Source organism: Colletotrichum fructicola, assembly GCF_000319635.2.
Source record: "Colletotrichum fructicola Nara gc5 chromosome Unknown KSG_Nara_v1_contig10, whole genome shotgun sequence".
Lineage (NCBI taxonomy): Eukaryota > Fungi > Ascomycota > Sordariomycetes > Glomerellales > Glomerellaceae > Colletotrichum > Colletotrichum fructicola.
Window position 1 is genome coordinate 2,067,904 of NW_027094060.1, and position 18,497 is coordinate 2,086,400.

The 18,497-nt window shown below is 51.2% G+C and overlaps 8 protein-coding genes across 8 annotated transcripts; 3 read left to right on the forward strand and 5 right to left on the reverse strand.

The window, feature by feature from the left end:
* Positions 1-140: 140 nt before the first annotated feature.
* On the reverse strand, positions 141-3,057 carry CGGC5_v016073 (uncharacterized protein; the record flags this gene model as incomplete). Its single annotated transcript, XM_066153448.1, has 5 exons — positions 141-1,952; positions 2,003-2,310; positions 2,359-2,787; positions 2,861-2,964; positions 3,023-3,057. The coding sequence occupies 5 exons, from the start codon at positions 3,055-3,057 to the stop codon at positions 141-143; spliced, it is 2,688 nt and encodes an 895-aa protein (XP_066007237.1).
* A 25-nt stretch (positions 3,058-3,082) lies between these two features.
* Nuak2 (NUAK family SNF1-like kinase 2) lies at positions 3,083-4,021 on the forward strand (the record flags this gene model as incomplete). Its single annotated transcript, XM_066153449.1, has 4 exons — positions 3,083-3,460; positions 3,509-3,608; positions 3,667-3,863; positions 3,911-4,021. 4 exons carry the CDS (start codon positions 3,083-3,085, stop codon positions 4,019-4,021), a joined length of 786 nt encoding a protein of 261 aa, XP_066007233.1.
* Positions 4,022-5,795: 1,774 nt separating this feature from the next.
* On the reverse strand, positions 5,796-6,560 carry CGGC5_v016075 (uncharacterized protein; the record flags this gene model as incomplete). Its single annotated transcript, XM_032027793.1, has 2 exons — positions 5,796-6,473; positions 6,549-6,560. 2 exons carry the CDS (start codon positions 6,558-6,560, stop codon positions 5,796-5,798), a joined length of 690 nt encoding a protein of 229 aa, XP_031875848.1.
* A 549-nt stretch (positions 6,561-7,109) lies between these two features.
* On the reverse strand, positions 7,110-7,986 carry CGGC5_v016076 (uncharacterized protein; the record flags this gene model as incomplete). Its single annotated transcript, XM_032027792.1, has 2 exons — positions 7,110-7,611; positions 7,682-7,986. The coding sequence occupies 2 exons, from the start codon at positions 7,984-7,986 to the stop codon at positions 7,110-7,112; spliced, it is 807 nt and encodes a 268-aa protein (XP_031875846.1).
* Positions 7,987-9,098: 1,112 nt separating this feature from the next.
* On the forward strand, positions 9,099-9,542 carry CGGC5_v016077 (uncharacterized protein; the record flags this gene model as incomplete). Its single annotated transcript, XM_066153450.1, has 2 exons — positions 9,099-9,197; positions 9,252-9,542. 2 exons carry the CDS (start codon positions 9,099-9,101, stop codon positions 9,540-9,542), a joined length of 390 nt encoding a protein of 129 aa, XP_066007234.1.
* A 246-nt stretch (positions 9,543-9,788) lies between these two features.
* On the reverse strand, positions 9,789-10,263 carry CGGC5_v016078 (uncharacterized protein; the record flags this gene model as incomplete). Its single annotated transcript, XM_066153451.1, has 3 exons — positions 9,789-9,791; positions 9,851-9,936; positions 9,984-10,263. The coding sequence occupies 3 exons, from the start codon at positions 10,261-10,263 to the stop codon at positions 9,789-9,791; spliced, it is 369 nt and encodes a 122-aa protein (XP_066007238.1).
* A 1,230-nt stretch (positions 10,264-11,493) lies between these two features.
* Positions 11,494-12,084, reverse strand: bcsl1b-2 (putative mitochondrial chaperone BCS1-B; the record flags this gene model as incomplete). The annotated part of the gene is made up of 1 exon (XM_032028308.2): positions 11,494-12,084. One exon carries the CDS (start codon positions 12,082-12,084, stop codon positions 11,494-11,496), a length of 591 nt encoding a protein of 196 aa, XP_031875400.2.
* Positions 12,085-15,806: 3,722 nt separating this feature from the next.
* Tnni3k-1 (Serine/threonine-protein kinase TNNI3K) lies at positions 15,807-17,054 on the forward strand (the record flags this gene model as incomplete). The annotated part of the gene is made up of 2 exons (XM_066153452.1): positions 15,807-16,751; positions 16,805-16,978. 2 exons carry the CDS (start codon positions 15,807-15,809, stop codon positions 16,976-16,978), a joined length of 1,119 nt encoding a protein of 372 aa, XP_066007208.1.
* Positions 17,055-18,497: the final 1,443 nt, after the last annotated feature.

The following is an 18,497-nucleotide window of genomic DNA, read 5'->3' on the forward strand; positions in this document are numbered from 1 at the left end:
ACGGCATGTAGAAGCGGGGTTTACGCGACAGAGCATTCAAACCTAGACCAGCAAGCATCATAACTCTTTCGTCCTCAGGAAATCTGTATGCCCTCTAGACATACAGGTCTTATATTTTCCTATCATCAAAGCCTCACACGCTATTTGTATTCTAATAACATTGGGTCCAACTTCCTCCAACCATCATCCTTTGCACTGACTTTGGAAACATGAACTGCGAGAATTGTATATGTTCCATTCGCCCTCACCTTCTCGAAGCATGTTTTGGGAATCAGGTTGTTGTAACTGGTATCGAATAGACAAAAGTGCTTCCTTGTGTACTTTGCTGCTGTCCGTTCGACTTCTGTTGGATTTGAGGCGCTAACGTGAATCCAATTGTTCAGAGCCCACCGACCAGTGTCGTCTCGCGAAATAATCTTAATTATAATTGGTTCATCCGATGATGTGTCTCCGCGACTGTTGTCCTCGTGCGAGGGAATGTCCAATTGGACTCTAGCAAAATCGAGTTGCGTGACTACTCGAGGTCGTTTTGCGAGCCTGGAGTCGTTTTCTTCAGAGCGCCGGCTTTCTGCGTCTCCAGTCGATGGCGCCTCTATAACCCAGTCGTTGTTGATCGGCGCAAGCTCAATACCCGTTGAACGTTGGTCATTTCCCTCGGGCGCTTCAATCGTCAATCGGTTTTGCCGAGAGTCTGGCTCACTGGCAATGTGGTCGATATTCTCGGTACGCTGGTCCAAACGGCTTTGTTGCTCCTGGACCAGCTGCTGCAGGTGGTCCAGTTTGGCTTGCTCGAGCTGAGTAAGCTCGTTGAGCTGATCTAGTCTGAGTTGGGCATCCGCATGTGCCGCCGTAGTCGTTTGTGTTCCAGAGCCGACAACCTCTGTGCTACCACGGTCGGCCCCGTTTACGCCCAAAGGGAAATTGTACGGCATTCTTTTGTTCATCGTCAGATTTCCTACGTTTAGAGGAAGGCCGAAATATGATATGTAGACCGATCTTCTTATGAAGAATGATGTGACACGCGTTTGCCCGGTCTCAAATTCTGCCAGTATGCTCGGCAGAAACAATCTCGTTCGATCACGGGCGTGGTCGATGTCGCGAGGAATGCCACATCTGACCAGTGGCTCGGTGCACAGCTCGCTCAAACCATAGTCGTGTGACATCTCGGGCGCAGGCACTAGTTGGGCCGTCGCGATTATTTCCGTTACCTGCTGAACGCATTTTTCAAGATTGGGGTATTGATAATGCCCTGGCTTTCTCGCAGAGAGAAGGAGACGCCTGGCGACTTCAACGTCTGGAGACGCTCCCATAATGTTACTTATTTCTTTGGACTCGAAACCCAACCCGCTCGCGAGAGAAGCAAACTCGAACAGGGTGGTCTCATCTGCCCTCCCCCGAGCTTTTGCAAGTATATCTTTCTTCTTTACGTCCGCTGGCAGTTCCCGGAACTCTCGAAAGGCAGCGATCCATAACTGCCGGCATCCAAGATCAAAACGAGTCGCTGCATCTCCTTGGATATTCACATACGTCATTTGTGACACCTGCACCGTGCATTGGGCAGTTTGCTGGGTTGAACTCTGGAACATCTCATTAAGACGGCTCGGAATCGTGACTTTGGAGTCGACGCCTGTGAGCCGCCTCATGCAATCCGCGGCAGCGCTGAGGAACTTTCGATCCTCAAAGAAGGTGAAAAGCGACGGTATCAAGTGTTGTTTCGAGACGTGACAGACTCGGCTCCACATCTCGTTCCGCTGCTGCTCGGGAAAGTCCCCGAAGATGCGACCGCTTTTGAGGTCACCTAGGAGCTCGTCGTGGTCTGCACTAAACGCTCCCGGCGCTGTCCCCTGCAGTCGTTCCACCGTTGCTCGATCAACGAGCCGCATAGACTCAGGGCTGCCGCCGCATATATCAGTCCAGACCTGGAGTATGTGTTTCAAGTAGTGCAAGTTTGGCTGCGTCAAGTCAGTCTGGGACAGTCCGTCGTTGGGGGCTACTGCTCTACCTCTTCACACCTCATGCATATTACCTGGTGAACCACGGAGAGGCGGAAGCCGCAAAAGATGGCGGGAACGGCGAGCAGCGCGTCGAACGCATCGGTGTATTTCTTATGGCGAAACAGTTGATCCAGCAGATCTCGACGATTCTTCGAGACAGCGGAAAGCCTCCCCAGCCATATCCTTTCGAAGAAAGGATTTTCGTCACCATGATGTCCTTGGTATCCGCGAATCTTGCAGTAAAACTCGCCATCGTCAGGCTCCTTCTGGTACTCGAACTCTTCGACGAAAAGCCTCTTCAGATCATCGCTCAGATCTGAGACACGTCAGCTGGCTCCGTCTCATGATTCGGCTGCGAACGCACCGTCTAGATAAAGATCGACTATCCAATGCTTGTTCGTCCCGTCAAACACTTCGTCAGCTGCTACGATACGATCCGACCCCTGGAGGCATTCCAGCCGCACTCCGGGTGGGAGCCTTAAAACCGGATAGGGCAAAGCATCGCTCTGGAGCCTCGAGACGGGGATCTCTGCTTGCAATATGGCAGCGTCAAAGTTGGATTGACTGATGATAGCCTTGGCATGATGACTGTGATCTTCCTGCCGGCATCCGTGCTCTTCCCGGTACAGCCTCTTCAGCGGGTCGGGAGCGGGACGGCGAACGCGGTCCGCTGTTCTCAACGCTGGCTTCAGTGACGATATGCTGATACTGGCGGTACCACAGAACTTGGCCCGACGCTCTTCTTCAAGTCGCCGGTTCACCTGGGTGAAGCTATACTCTACCATCGCGGGCTCTTGTGTACGTGTGAGTGAAGCGTGTTGTGAGGGAAAGTGAAGAAATCTGCAGGGAGCACACGGTAAGCGTACCGAGGTGATCCAAATGCTTCCGCTTCGTTGGAAGGTGCGTATCGCGAGCTCCAGTTTTGGATCCGATCACAACGCTATGGAAGCTGAAATAACGCTTCTTTCTTCTACGTTTCCGTTGACCGTCTAATGTCCTTATTAATCGTCTTCCTCTTTCGTTTTCACCCGTCCTTCCTCTCCTTTGCTTTCTCCAGTCGCATAATTTCAATCGTCTAAGAACGCTGGATGGACCTCCTACGGATCGTTAAAGCAAGGCAAATCGGAAGCTCCGGAATCGCCACCGTACTAGTCAAGACGGCATCACCATGGACCACATACCAGAAAATCTACAGTCAAACTCTGGGAGATAGCGATCTTGCCGTAGTTGCTGAAAAGAGGGGTGTATCTGGCGACGTCGTTGACGTTCGCCACTTTTCAGAGCTTTCTCCGCAGCAATTGGAGATGCTCCAGTCAATCCAACACCCGGGCTTCGTCACAATACATGAAATCTACAGCGACAAGACGTTCTACCACGTGGTCTACGAGCACATGCCGCGATCCCTTCAAGAAGCCATTGGGAATCCATACCTGAACCGTCAACGCCTGGCAGCAATCGTAGGACAGGTTCGTTCTACCCTCACTCTGGCGGAAACTTTTCTCACAATCCGCCAGGTAGTTGAAGCGCTGGTTCATCTTGAGCGAATGGGACTGCAACACGGCCGTCTCAGCTGCTCGCGTATTCTGCTCCACCCGAGTGGTCGGGTCAAGCTGAGTAATTAATCCCCGGTCCGCCGCCCACTAGGAAACGTCGAGCTGATCAGAACGTACAGGCGGTCAGGAAGGTTGCCGCCCGCTAAGCTCCAAAGATGACTTGCGCGATCTAGGACGCACGATGATGGAGTTGATGCAAGGATATGTGAAGGAGGGTGCCAACCTGGGTCTTGACGATCCGGAGCAGTGGGACCCGGATGTCGTAAGTTTCCTTTCAGCGACGACATCTGCGTCGTCTGCGGACGAGTTGATCCAGGTCTGTCCCCCATTTTCGTGCCGAAGCAGCCACTAATCTGCGTTCAGCATCCGTTTCTGCGCTCCTGGCGAAAAGAGAAGTTAAAGGGGTTGATTTCTCTAGTTGTGACATGGACCAGACAGGATTACGAATATCTCGGGTGGCAGAAAAGAGAGTAGATTTTGTGACGCATAGCGCAGTCATCTTTACTGCCTCCGCGCCGGGGCAGGAACAGGCGTCGTTGAGAATCCGAGACAGTCTAGGCTTCGAAACCTTCCGAGCACGAATACAGTAAAAGGCGTAATGGGCTTCGCCAGATCTCATTGTCAACATTATTTGTAGTGGGGGTGTGGGGTCACATTTAACATGGGATGGCAGATTACAGCTGTACCCACTAAGTACTGAAAGAACAGCTACTATCAGAGTTAAGATGGAAACGCCAGAAATGGCTTACAGATAATCTGTTAATTCCTCATTCTGTCATGGTTCCCAGAGCCTGTTCAAGCCGTAACTTATTGAGACCAATTCTGGCTCCGTTAGCAATGGCTCCACTGGTGACTTGCACTCTACAAGGGTGTCAACTAGCCCATGTCTGTAGCGACTCCACACCACCACTACAAAAGATGTTAACTATGTGATCAAGCGAAGCCCATTACGCCTTTTACTGTACAAAGATGAATACATAGAACATTAAGATCAACTACAGTCGCAATCGAAATCGGTTTCCGGTTTTCGATTCTGCAAATTTGTAAAATAAGAGCTGTTAATAGCTTATGTTGCTGACGAAGCAGGAAACATCTTGGCAGCGGTACCTGTTGCGTGGATCTACAATACTTGGCTGCAAGATCTAGAAACAGCTGTGGTCATGGTTCTGCGGATTATTCTGGGTAATGCACTGTTTGTGTCCCTTTATGAAAGGACATAGTAACCCCGAAAGAAGACCCACGGTGAGGACCTGCTTATGCTGCTTCGTTCCATGGCTCGCAGCAACAAACATGTCGATTATTCACCCTCAGCTGCTTTTAGCCTCTGATTACCGTCGACAAGCCAGCAGCCGAATCGGTACTTCAGCAGTCTTCAACCATCCCGAGCTTCAAAAGCGTCTTCTGGGACGGCAACTTCTGGCGCTGATGCGAACTTGAGCCGCTTGGTTCTCTCGATTGGCCCTGGCAAAATCAGTATATATCAGAGATCCCCTTCAACAAGAATCGAACTTCGCAGAGTGATTTGCGATCACTTGATGGGTCAAAAGCGCCATTCTCTCCTCAAGTTTGTTGATCTTGGCCTCATTCAGGCCAAACATCTCTCTACCTTTCCACCACGTGGTCGGGAATGATCTCGTCTTCATCGTTGCAGCTGCTGTCCAATTCAGACGAGCTGCCCGCACTTCGAAGACAAACATCGGAAAAGTTGGCCAGATACGTCAGCATGAGGCGATGCCGACTGCCCTTCTAGTTCTTGAAAGCAGAGAACTCATTTACGTTTCGCGGAAAATGTGTCGAGTCCGGTTCGAGAATGCCGTCTCCAGGATGGTACGTGACGAGCGGGTAAATGCGGCTTGGGTTTGGCGTATTCCTGTTTCGAGGCGCTTGGTCTAGTCTTTGAGGCGTAGCCAGTCATCCCTGTGGGCTGCTGAAAATGTTCTTGCGCGAAGGAGCCGAGTGTTAGTTTTGGCTTGCACTGGGCGACTCTGCGGCCGTCTGCGTAGGATTTAAATTATTGCCTCGGACGGCCTTGTCTGTCACCTCATTCGCATTTTTATTTGCAGCGCGTTAAGAGTGAACAAAGTGTCTCAGAGCAAGTTTGTGTAGTATGATGGAATTTTCAATGTATTGGGTGATTGACTCCAGCAATGAGGCCACTACTCTGCCGCGTGTTCCTCGCAATCTGCTACAGTCCCGTACTTTCTTGCTGGAAAGGTGGTCATGACTTCCGCAGACAACACCTGTCCGCTCAATACTTTGCGATCTCTCGAATTCTTGCCGACCGCGCTGCAGATCGAGCTCCATGTCTCGTCGACCGCGCTGCGCGTCTTGCCGGTCGTACTGGACGCCTCGACATTTCTTTGTCTCTCAATAACTCCTTATGCCGAGCCTGGAAGCATCCCACTAGATCCCGCACCTGCTCCTTGACAGGGTCACTCTCACTTTCCTCGGAAACAATCTGCGCGTGAGCCAGATCGACGACACGAAATGCATCGTCACACCAATGTATGTTGCACATTGACAGGTATCCGAGGGTAACGCCGTGCTGGCGGATCAGGTTCAGAGGAGTGGCTATCATTTCTTCCAGCTTTGCCCCATCAAACAGCGGTGATTCCATCTGTGACATCGCTACGCCCCCTATGTCGGACAGCAGGAGCGCTCTGACGCCTTCTATGCTTGCGAGGCCCAGGTATTGCGGAATAGCATTCCCTTGTAGCGGGCGTAATTGATCGTAGATGGAAATCTCTCTGTCAAAAAGATCCTTCCGTTCAGGGCCCTCTTTCTTGAGAACGACTTTTCTTGGAAGGTTGGGGCAGTCGTTTTCTCCAAGCTCCAGCCGGAGGACGTGATGGAATATTAGATCGGGTGGAATAAATACAGGTGCTCCGTGTGCGACAATGATTGTCGACTGAAACTCGAAGATGTACTGCAAGCAGATTAGTCTCGGCAATAAAAGACTTCTGCCTGTATCGAGTCGGTAGCCTTAGTTAGGCGTGCTTACCTCCACATTCATGTTGCGCTGAAGGATCGCTATGAACTGTAGAAAGTGGTGAGGTGTGTGACATGGAAACCAAGGAACACTCCCAATCTATATAGTCAGCTTGGGAGGCACGTGCACCAAACATTGAGTTCAATCGAAAGCGATGTCTCAAAATAGTGCATCATACAGGCGCAACATTTCTTTTTTCGCTCGCGGAAATTTCAAGCCCGCCACACCTTAGCGCACACTTGTCTATTCCACCAGAAAATGGGATGAAAATAGAACTGTCACCACGTAATGGGTCGCGTCACTCGTTCCTGGTTTAATCTTTGGATTTCGAAAGCTGCACATTTCTCAACTTTCATGGTGTTTTTTGCACGACGGCAATGCAAAGTGTACGGTCTGCACCGCACCAAAGATGGTACGCACAAATCAGAGTACATGGGTTATTGAGTTATGCCTAAATAGGTAACAAAGTAAAACAGAAAAGCAAGACACAAGAGGACAGGAAGACAGGAAAACAGGAAAATAGGAGACCTCAGGGAACTGCCCTGCAATCTGTCACAACATGGAAGTGACCTCTCAATTCGCGTCGTAAATCTCGACATCTTCCTCCGACGAAGACTCACTCCACCATAGTGGCCTAGAGTCGTACATCATTTGCCCATTCGCATCAGTCAGCCATTTGCCGTCGGGGGTTTCCCAAGCGATGGCTCCGTTGTTTTCATCAACTGATCTCGTATACCCCGAAGGATGTTTCGGGCCGGTTTTGCCATCTTCTCTTTGCCACAATGGTTCGCCGTTGAAGAACAGTCGTCCCTTGGGACTAAAATCGCCTACCGCAGAGACTGGACAGCCGTGACACTGTGATCGCCGGATACCTTGCATGATGAAACGATACAAGACTTGTCGGATGGATTCCGATGGATAAGCGGAATCCTTCTCTGTGCGCGAAAATATCCAGCAGTCGACCGGGCAGTTTGCATCCGACAATTTACTTTCCTTGGTTGCGCGAAATTGTAAGAAGAGGAAAGCATTCATGTCAAAGCAGAATATCTGAGGACAGCCGTACTCAATTGCATAGCTACGATACTGTCAGTACATCAGATTCTTGAATAGGTGTAAAGCTCCAGGGAAAGGGTACGGGAACTGACCCTCGAAGTTCTCGGCTGAGTGCCACTTGGTTTCTGTCACTCTCGATCTTTCCGTCCTGCCATAAATGCGGTTTCAGGACATTTCTCTTGAAATCTCCGATGAAGGCCACGTGCTTCAAGTTGCCTCTAGGATCAGATATGTCCTTCCAGTAGTAGACAAGGTCGATGAATTTGCCACTGCGTCCATGAGGGGGCCCCATTTGAGACTGGTTGAAGACCCGAGGGTACTCCGTAAGCTTCGACAGGACCACTGCTGAAATCTCCTGGTTGAAGTAGTCGGCTCCATCTTGTTCAACTTCCAGCATCCATGCGGCTCGCGCATTTGGTTTCCTTGTTTCTGACTCAAGTCGGAGATGATCATCATCAAAAGGATCTAGCAAAGCGTCCCAGCTTGAATCCACATAGTGACCATTGTCATGTCGTGTGTGCACTCTGAGTTGCGAGTTTGGGATTGCCTTGATGCTGGTAAATTTATTGGCTCCTGAATAGGATTCGGTTCTGAAATTTACGACCTCGTTCTCAGGGAGTTCCAACAAGAGATTTGAGGCCATAGCTGAGCGTGTCGGCGGGAGTTTAGTTGAAGCGGGCGAATTCGAAAGAGTGAAAAGAAGAAGGGATGATAGTGTTGAAGAACTAATGAGAGGTAAATAGGATGATTACACGAGGGTCATACGCCCGCCTTTATAGACAACGCGATTGACTGAGCGGAGCGACGCCTAAACACGCATGCTGCTTCCTAAAGTCTCAAGTACCCCTCATGTTCACCAGTCAATCGCCAGTAAAGAGATGCCTCTGTGTTGCTGGCCGAAGATATGGCCTTGTTGAACTTACTGACAAGCAACAGGTGTGGCTTTCTCCTACTTTCCTACTTTCCTACTTTCCTACTTTCCTACTTTCCTACTTTCCTACTTTCCTACTTTCCTACTTTCCTACTTTCCTACTTTCCTACTTTCCTACTTTCCTACTTTCCTACTTTCCTACTTTCCTACTTTCCTACTTTCCTACTTTCCTACTTTCCTACTTTCCTACTTTCCTACTTTCCTACTTTCCTACTTTCCTACTTTCCTACTTTCCTACTTTCCTACTTTCCTACTTTCCTACTTTCCTACTTTCCTACTTTCCTACTTTCCTACTTTCCTACTTTCCTACTTTCCTACTTTCCTACTTTCCTACTTTCCTACTTTCCTACTTTCCTACTTTCCTACTTTCCTACTTTCCTACTTTCCTACTTTCCTACTTTCCTACTTTCCTACTTTTTTTAGGCAGCAGCACAGATTTGCTCAGGTTGCAAACCAGCCATTACAGTGCTTTACCTGCGAGGTTAGACATCGAACCAATTCGCAACCTACATCCATCTCGCATATCGACTATTTCCCCATTTCTGTCACGCCCATCATCACCCCATGCTTCGAGAAGAATGGTCCCAACATCACAACTAAATACAGAATCACAACCGGAGTTGAAAGAATTCCGCCTGGACCCCGGAGAGGCAATCGAGAAAGTCGTTGCTGAGAAGGTATAACCGTTTAGCATAATCTGAGTGAAGTCAACGTTGCTGAAACTCTCGTAGCTCCTTACGGAAAAAATCGAGTTGCACAAGCGATCAATCCGGGATGTTCGACAGGACAAACAAGGGGGGCCCGCACCACATGAGTCTGTCTCTGCGATCGTGGTAAACATGACCAACCCGAAAGGACATGTCCGAATCTTCGATGGCAACTTACAAGTTACCACGGTGGAGGGGGAGAAGAACCGGGGCAAGTTTGTGATTGTAGTCTGGCGGCCAGGGTGGCGGTACTTCTATTTCGGGGAGGAAAGCTGCGAAATCTACCACGTTCAGAAGTGCCAGCCCGAGCCCTGATCCGGCTCTGTCAGGTATCTTAACGCATCTCCCGGATCAATGCTAAATGTAACGAAGGGTGCCAAATTACTATCAGGCACCGTGAGTCTTGCATACAAAACGGATTCCCTCGTAAAAGCCAAAAACTGCATTGTGCTCTTGAACGACAGATCGTAGACCTTTCCCCCTAGCCCGCCGTCGCGCTGCTGTGGTGCCGTCTCAGGGGTGGATTCCGAGGGGCTTATGGGTGGGGCGGAATTGGATGGGTCACTAGCGCCCACAATACCTGAGTTGGGGAGTTTTGGCGTCTCACGCCTGATTCGCTGTACCTCTCTTTCATTGTCGGCCATTCCCGGATCGTCTTGTCTGCGTTTGGCGCGGCCTTGACCGTGGCCAGCGGAAGGGCTTTTGGAAACTGTGGCGGCGTTTAGAGATGACCCCCCTCAAGAGTTCAATACCAACCGTTCAGCTCAAGAAGGAAAGGCGACTCCTTCTCGACCTCTTTGACGACACCCCTGAAATGTTCAGAAATACTGTCGAGAGGCCCTCTGATATCCTTTCGAAGCCGGGCGATAAAATCACCAGTCTGCAGCATGGTGTAGATTGTCGTACGGGCGAAAGCAAAAGAACACAACACAAACATGTCGATTCCAAGACGGTTGTGGACTTTTGTGAGGACCTCTCGCGCACCCTTTCGCTTCGACCTCCTCGTCTCTTCATTTGCCTTCGATTTCGCCGACATAATTGGCGAACTAGCGTCGTCTTCCCGAAACAAATCGATCGCAGCCTTCCAGTTTTTCTTGTGCTTCGCAGTCGGCGGCGCATCCCCCGCGAAATGTGCAATCAGTTTTTGCAGGGACTTGATGTGACTGTCCATGGCACAGGGTTTACAAGTTGCAAGGCGCAGGGGCGAAAGGCGGAAAGAGAGAAAGTGAGAAAAAAGGAAACTGGGAAAATGAGAAAGCGAGAAACTGAGGAAAAGGAGATGAGGGAGAAAGACACGAAAGAAGCAAGGCGAAACTGCGGCTACTAATTACCTGCGGCCATGATTGGCTGTTCCTCTGAGCACACGTCACCGACTTTCGACCCAATCTTGCATGACCTCCATGCGACCACTAGAGGTGCGTAACGGAACGCCTATAAGGATGGGCTGGCCTCGGCCAGCCCGGCTATATACGGGGAGCGGAGCGGCCATACGATGCTCCGAGAGGGCCGGGGACCCCGGCTCGTCTCGCAACGGGCATTCACGGATCATGCGATTCCGTATCACTGCGGTGGAGCGTGAGTGGCCGCCCAGGTTGCCGTCAAACAGTCACGTTCTCCAGCAACCAGCCACGGATTCAACCCTCATGCATGGACGACGGCGCGACCTGGAACGTCCGTGGTAGGCCTTTCAGGAGGGGGCGGGCAGAGAAGTTCCGAGAGGCACCTGGGCATGGCCTGTATCACAGACAGGCACAACGATCAGCCCAGGGCAACGTTGACAGAGACCAAAACTAGTTGCCGCGCAGAACACTTGTCGCCAGCATCACCTTTGTCGCATGTTCAAGGAATCGAAGTGAAGAAGAGCAGTAGTCCTTTACCCGTAGAGTTGTTTCTTTATCTCAAAAAAAATAAATGATGTCTTTGTTCTCTATCATCCTTTGCTTGTATCATATAGGGGCAGCGAATGCGACTGACTTTTCAGCTCTTTTCCAATATTCCCTGTCCTATGGGAATTTCAAGTCATGATTACTGGCGGCTCGTGCTGGCAAGAAGTTGACTGGGACAGGAGAGTTACAAACTCGAATGGATGTGCTCTTGTGCATCGATACGATCGAGGAGAAAGAAATTGAGCAACCGCCAAGTCACAATGAAAAGCTACGACGCATTCTGGAGATTGGACGGAGGTCATTCCTCAGTCAGTCGCTCTGACCCCAAGAATCGCACCGTCTCAGGGCTCCAACCTTTCTGGTGTTGATCAACCATCCTTTCACATCGGCCAACGCCTTAGATGGATATAGCCTCTGTTTGCAAGGAGGAACAACAGAATGTCGGCAGGACTGTGTTCTAGCTCCGGCACGACGCTTGTGAATTGAACCGCCAGCTGCCGCACGTCCGCATTTTTCTTGTCTCGAGTCTCTGCATTGGGCACCTCCTCTTCAGAATATTCAAAAACAGTGCAGAATAGCTTATGAATAACCTCAGCGTCGGCGAGTTCGAACTCAATTTTCTTGTCGACGCGGCCAGGCCGTATCAGAGCATTGTCCAAGTGCTCGATGTGGTTCGTTGTAATGATAAGGACGCGTCCATCCTGCGAGGCTACGCCATCGAGGACATTGAGTAGCCCAGACAATGAAAGAGTTCCGAGTGGTTTCGACGAGCCTCGTGTCACATCTGAGCCCAAGTCAGACTGATCGTTCTCGGCATCCCGAACTCGTGTTGTGCCGGCTGCGTCAACGTCCTCAAGCTGAACGACGCAGCGCTGGGGAAGCTCAGCGAACAAGGCACTAAGCCGCGAATCGTTGATGCCGGCAAGACTGACGTCATAGACGTCAAGACCAAAACAACCGGCAGTAGACATACTGAGGCTCGACTTTCCGGTCCCTGGGCGACCGTACAGCAAATACCCTCTCCGGTATGGCAGTCCCCAACTGGCGTACCAGGACCGAGCGCCAGGGTCAAGAAAGGATCGAACGTCGTTCAGGAGCATTTACTTCAACTCTTCTTTCATTACAATGGTCCCATCGGCCTGATATCTCGCGTGATGGTCCTTTTCCATCCGTTATTATGGTGTTCGAGAATTGAGGTTTTGTTCTCCGAGATTCTGAGGTATTCGGAGCGGCATTCGTCCATGAGATCTCGTAGGATTTGAGAAGATCGGCCAACACAAAATATCGTCATCGTCTTGCGCGGGAAAAAAACCACATCGTTTTGCGTGCATTACAGGAAGAGGAGATGCCCTTATACCAAAATGACATCCTATCTCTCCAAGGGGTAAATCGTAGGGGTTTCTTGGCCGTAGTGTCGCCGGTTGATTGTGACAGGACTCGCCCTCGCCTGCTGTCAACACAGGCGAGGGATGAACAAGCGTTCTTGGCGAAATCCTTAGAGGCAACCCAACATTCGAGCATTTCGTAAGCCTCGTCAGGATCCTGGACGTCGGTTTTCGAAGTTGACTGATGTTAAGACGGCACCGGGGCTCAAAAGGTGAGGACCACTAACTTAAATAAGTGTCTACGAAGCCTCCCACGGTGTTGCAAATAAACTTGCCACCAAGTATCAACATTCCGCAGACGCATAACAAGACGGCGTAGCTGTCAAGGTTGCCGTTAAGAAGCTGATTGAAAGCCACCGTGACGCCAGTTAAGCCAGGGAAGAAGATGTCCATTACGGATACAGTGGGCAATTTCGAGGTAGGCATGGTAGTGGTAGAAAAAGGCTTTACGATTTATGGAGGGTCTTCGAGAAGCTTCAGCGCGTTGTTGGCGATGCCTTGAAGGCTGTCAGTTTCGACTCTAACCCGCTCGATGTCAGCTCTGGCGTTCTTGACGGCTTTGTAACATTCGACACATCGTGATCCGATCTTTGCAGATAGCTCGACAACAGCAAGAACACTGGTGGCGATGCCGAGAGGTTCTGCCATCGCCAGGGTCTTAGGACAATATGTTCTATCGGTTACTGCTAGATGGGCATCGACATGAATGGGCGAAAGTAGCTTATGGTTGGCAATCTCTATCAGGCAGCAGTGAGGCGGGGTAGTGCAGCAAAGGTAGCCACGTGATGCTCAGCCGCAGGTCAGGCTCAGCAGCGGTGAGCTTGTCCCAGCGCGCTTATCGCAGCCCAACTCGACCACAAACATGAGGTGGTAAGACCGGAAGGCCGACAGCTCATGCAGATAGAAGTCCTGCAGATCCGCACTCCTCTCTTGAGCAACGCGACGAGCCACCTTCTTGCTCCAGCCAGCCGAGGCCAGGGCACGACTAATGCTCGATGCCGTCACTAGGGTATCAAACTCGTCCGAAAGAAGTATCACCATCTCATCTCGATAAAGATCAGGTTTCTCGATCAGTCGTTCGCATAGAGCAGCAAGCATTGGTGGAGTGATGCTTCTTCGCCGTCCGACCCCGTTCGATGGAGCTTTCATGTGACCGAAGCATTCGAGGTTAGCCCGGATGTTGTGTATAGTACGTGGGGTGTATCCGGCAGTTCTGGCTGTAGAAACATCAGTGAATTTCCCACTGATAATCATATCTCGAATGAGTTCGTGCTGCGATGCAGCGAGATTGGGTGCCATTGTCTGTGCTAATCATCTGATAATGTTTCGTTGGATCCTAGAAGTTGGGATGACACCTGTCCCCAAGGCCATCGGCAAAACCCCGGGATGCTATGCGCGATGACTCAGAGGCATGACGTAAGCTGGGGTGATGACTAAGTGCAACCTCCTCACCGTACAGCAAGTGATCCCATGTCCAATTTTCCCAACCTCCTCCTCACTGTGCTTTGATAAACAGAATATATATGTATGTATATAGCAGTAAGCGAACCTTAAGTGAGGCGCGCAGGGCTGATTGTTAATCGTTTTCTGAGGGGCAACCGATGCGCTCCTAGCAAAGTGAGTTCGCTCTGTGAAGCTCGATTCTCGTTGAAAGGGATCTCTGATATATACTGATTATGCCAGGGCCAATCGAGAGAACCAAGCGGCTCAAGTTCACATAAGCGCCAGAACTCGCCGTTCTAGAAAACACTTTTGAAGCCTAGGATCGTCGAAGACTGCTGAAGTACCGATTTGGCCGCTGGCTTGTCGACGGTAATCAGAGGCTAAAAGCAGCTGAGGGTGAATAATCGACATGTTTGTTGCCGCGAGCCACGGAACGAAGCAGCATAAGCAGGTCCTCACCATAGGTCTGCTTTCGGGGCTACTGTGTCCTTTCACAAAAGAACACAAACTGTGCATTTCCCAGAATAATCTGAAGAGCCATGACCGCAGCTGTTTCTGGATCTTGCAGCCAAGTATCGCAGGTCCACGCAACTGGTACCGCTGCCAAGATGTTTCCTGCTTCGTCAGCAACATAAGCCATTAACAGCTCTGGTTTTAAAAACTTGGAAAATCGAAAACCGGAAACCGATTTCGGTTGCGACTGTACTACGAGGGATCGCAAAACCAGTGTCAGCTTCGCAGTAATAGATCAACTATTAAGCACAAACCTTCCATCGAGTTTATTAGGCACATGTTGGGAGGCAGGGGTGCCCTGACAGAAACCACGCTGGGGAGCCTGAATTGGCTCATTGACCACACTGCTGACAGCTTATTATCTCCGAAATCCACGGTAAGCATGGCGGGAGCGAAAAGCGACTGTTGACGTGGGTTGATCCTCACCAGCGTAAGCAGCAAACGGTGGCCACTCACTTTCGCCCACCAGCATTACAGGGATGTCCTGCTTCCTGAGACGCCATTCCAAATACGCAATAAGTCGCTCACGGCACCTGCGAGGCTTTTGGCGCTCGCATCGTCTCTTGCGCCAATCCTCTTCATCGAGCTCACATCCGATTCGACATCCGAAAAGATTTTGACAGTTGTAAAGGGATATGTCCCTCGACGTCTGTGCAGGCACCCTTGACCATTCTGCGCGTGCTTTGAAGCTTGTCTCTCTTACATTGCCGACCAATGCTGTACTGCTGTTATGGGTCTCTACAGCCCTCGGGGAATGGCTGTAGCGGCTGCTTTGCAAACAAACCTGCGAGGTTGGGATAGACGGGATTCATGATAGCTTGTAGCCAGACCAATCAAAGCGTCCGAGGCGGAGATGCGAACAACCTACATCAAAGTCACATGTTGACCAAGCTTGGAGCTATAAAAGCATCTTCAGATAGCTGAATGTTCTGCAGCCACATTCGGCTTGCCCAGAGGTTGGAAGAGATGCATGGACTCTCATTCTTGGTGGTGAATATGAAGCTGTTGAGTCTAGCTGTAGCTGCCTCGTGGTCTTCGACTGCTGTGGTTTTGGTCAACGACTCTTCCGTCTCGCTTCATACCGACGGAGACCATTGGCGATGAAGCCAATCACCCTAGACGTGGCGTGGCACATCTTCAATCATAGCGAACCCCATCTTCAGGCCAAATTGACACAATGCTCCCGCGCTTGGCATTCGTTCTTCAACCCCAAGCTATATCGACAAGATATCAGAACAGGGCAGTATTCCGCCGTGTTCAATACAATTTCCAATTGCACAGATACGCGGGTGGCCCTCGCGACACTCGGACATACCTACCAAGCCGGCGCTGACTACAACAAACCGGCCACCATGTTCATGACGGAGGCCCACCAATCTGTCCCATTCCTCGTCACGGCCCTGTATGTCGCTGCGTCGAGGGGCCATCCTGACGTCGTGTCATTTCTCCTCGACCATGGCGCAGATATCGACGGGGTCCCGGACTGTCGGCTGCGCACTCCCGTCTTCATATCTCTTCTTAGCCGGGAGGCAGAAACGTCCATGGTCCTCCTCCGGCACGGCGCGCGCCTAGAGTGTCCCGAGTTCGGCATCAACGCCCTCCACCAGGCGGCCGCCGCGGGACTGGCTGACGTCATTACCTACCTGATCGAGGAGAAAGGCATAGATGTGAACGAGGTCGACAGCAACGGGGACACGCCGCTGATCCACTCTCTGCTGTCGCCGTCGCCCGAGACGGTGATAGGCCACTTGGCGCGGTACGGTGTGAATGTGAACCAAACGACGACGATCGACACCTGGCGTATGACGGCCCTCAGCATGGCATGCGAGGACGGCATGTTCTCCACCGCCCTCGCGCTGTTGAAGGCTGGAGCGGACGCCACCGGGGAGGCAGATGGCCTGGTCGAAGGGGCAGACCCGGCGCTCCGCATCTACGAGCAGAAGCCGCTCGAGCTGGCACTCCTGGCCCGAGCGAAGCAGACGAGTGGGCGGACGGCAACAAGGAAGCAACGACTCGTCCACCGTCTCATCAGCCTAGGCGCGGACCCGAACGCACAGGTCTGCATATCCGCGCGCTGCAACTGGACGGGGCCGCTGCTGCTCAAGCTCGTCCGCTCGAGGCTTCGTTGGGAGGCGGAGATGCTGCTGTCTTCAGCCGTCGTACAGATCGATCAGCTCGACTCGAACGGCGCGACGACCCTCTCTTGGACGCTCTCTACGTGTCACGGGGATCCCGTGATGGCCTCCATCCTGCTGCGCCGTGGTGCCAAACCGGACGAAGACGTGATGCGTGCCATGGTAGATAAGCTCGTGCGGCTCGCAGACGCCGGTGACTTTTGGAGCATCACAAGTTTCTTGACACGGGAACCGAAATTGCTGACAGTGTTTCATGTGCTGTATTCACACTGCTTCTGGGCCGCGTCGAGGAGTCGCGATGCGGTGGCGGTCAGATTTCTGCAAGAGTCACCCAGGCCGGTCGTGCGTATGGTTACGGAGATGCTGAAGCAGGGAATCAGCCTGACTAAGACAGGAGTTGTCAATGTGTTGCGATTTAACAAACGGAGGGTCTCTGGGCCTATCATTCCCAGCATGTTTCCTTAATATCGTGGGCTGAATAGAAGTATTCCATGTTGAGTCGCTACGCAATTTGTGGGTGCTCAATGGATTCACGATAATACTGGCACGCCATCTATTCAAATTATAGATAACAAGATGATGTTCCTCTTCGTTTCAAATCTTCTCTTCTCGAAGCCAGAAGTACCGCATTTTAACCCCAGACTAGACATTCGACAAAGTGAAGCGCGATTCTAAGTCCTACGTAGTAGTCAAAACTACATTGTATTCTAAGGTCAATTGGGCACTTGCGAGATGTGCGACAAGTACTAAAATCGCATGACTTTGGATAAACAGCCATTCCTCATTTGCCGGATTGCGTAGAACTCAAGTACGACTCGACCGGGAGCAGACATCTTTGGCTGTTGAAGAAACTAACCTAAAAAGCGGCTCTGCACTTCGACTGAAGACGATCCTTCCGACCACCTACACACGTGCATAAATACAACCTGCCCGGCGATCTCAGACACTGACAACCGCATTTCCTCACCGTCAACTCTCATCAATCTTGCTCATCCCTAGAAGAATCCTATCGCCACTACTATAGAAAGGGGGAAACAAAAGCTAAAAACAAAAACAGAAATGACTGTGCAGCGGAACACTGTGGTCCATACAGCTTGGTCCTCATGTCTTGAAGTAGTGGAAGTCGTCTGCACCACCGCGAGTGGCGGACACGTGTTCTACGGCGTGATCACAGAGATCCGTGATCCCCTAGCGTGGGATTGGCTGGACGACCGCCAACTTTTGTGGGTGTTTGAAGACGAAGACTGCGTCAAGGTATGGCAGGAATGTCTCGAGCGACCTCGACCGAGCACCACTGCTTGGATGTCCCGGCTTCAGTGCATCGTGGGCTGCTATGAGACCGACGACGGCAGTGTCCTTTACGCCGTCAAGTGGGACGGCTATACATGTCCGACGTGGGAAGCAGAAGAGGACCTTTCCAATTACGGCCGACTGCTGGCTGAACATGATGCGACTTGCAGGTGCGGGCCAGGCCTGAGGGATCATCACCAACATGATGAATGTAGGGGACAAGGCCGCTGTAAAGCAGGTCCAAAAGCACAGCCTATCGATTGCAGCAGTAATGAGGCCTCTCCAATCTCGGGATCATAATTTGGCTCTATCGCGGCTGGAGGCATGCGCTAGCGAAGTCCAGAACAAGCTCTCTCTCACACACAGCCAAGACCGAGTCGTCGATTCTGGGCCTTGGAAGGGTCCACACATCTAGTAACGGCTTTCCTGCAAGCCTCGAGCCGGAGGTTTCTAAATATGAGTCGGATTAGGGTTTCAGCGAGCCAGTATGAAGAAGAGAAAAAAACATGCTTCTAAGCAGGCAGCCAACCAATATGTCGCGGGAGTCTTTTATTTCCTCCTCTGTCTCTTTCGACGTCGTGAGCGAATGGGTTTACTCCATGTCACCCCACTTGGAGA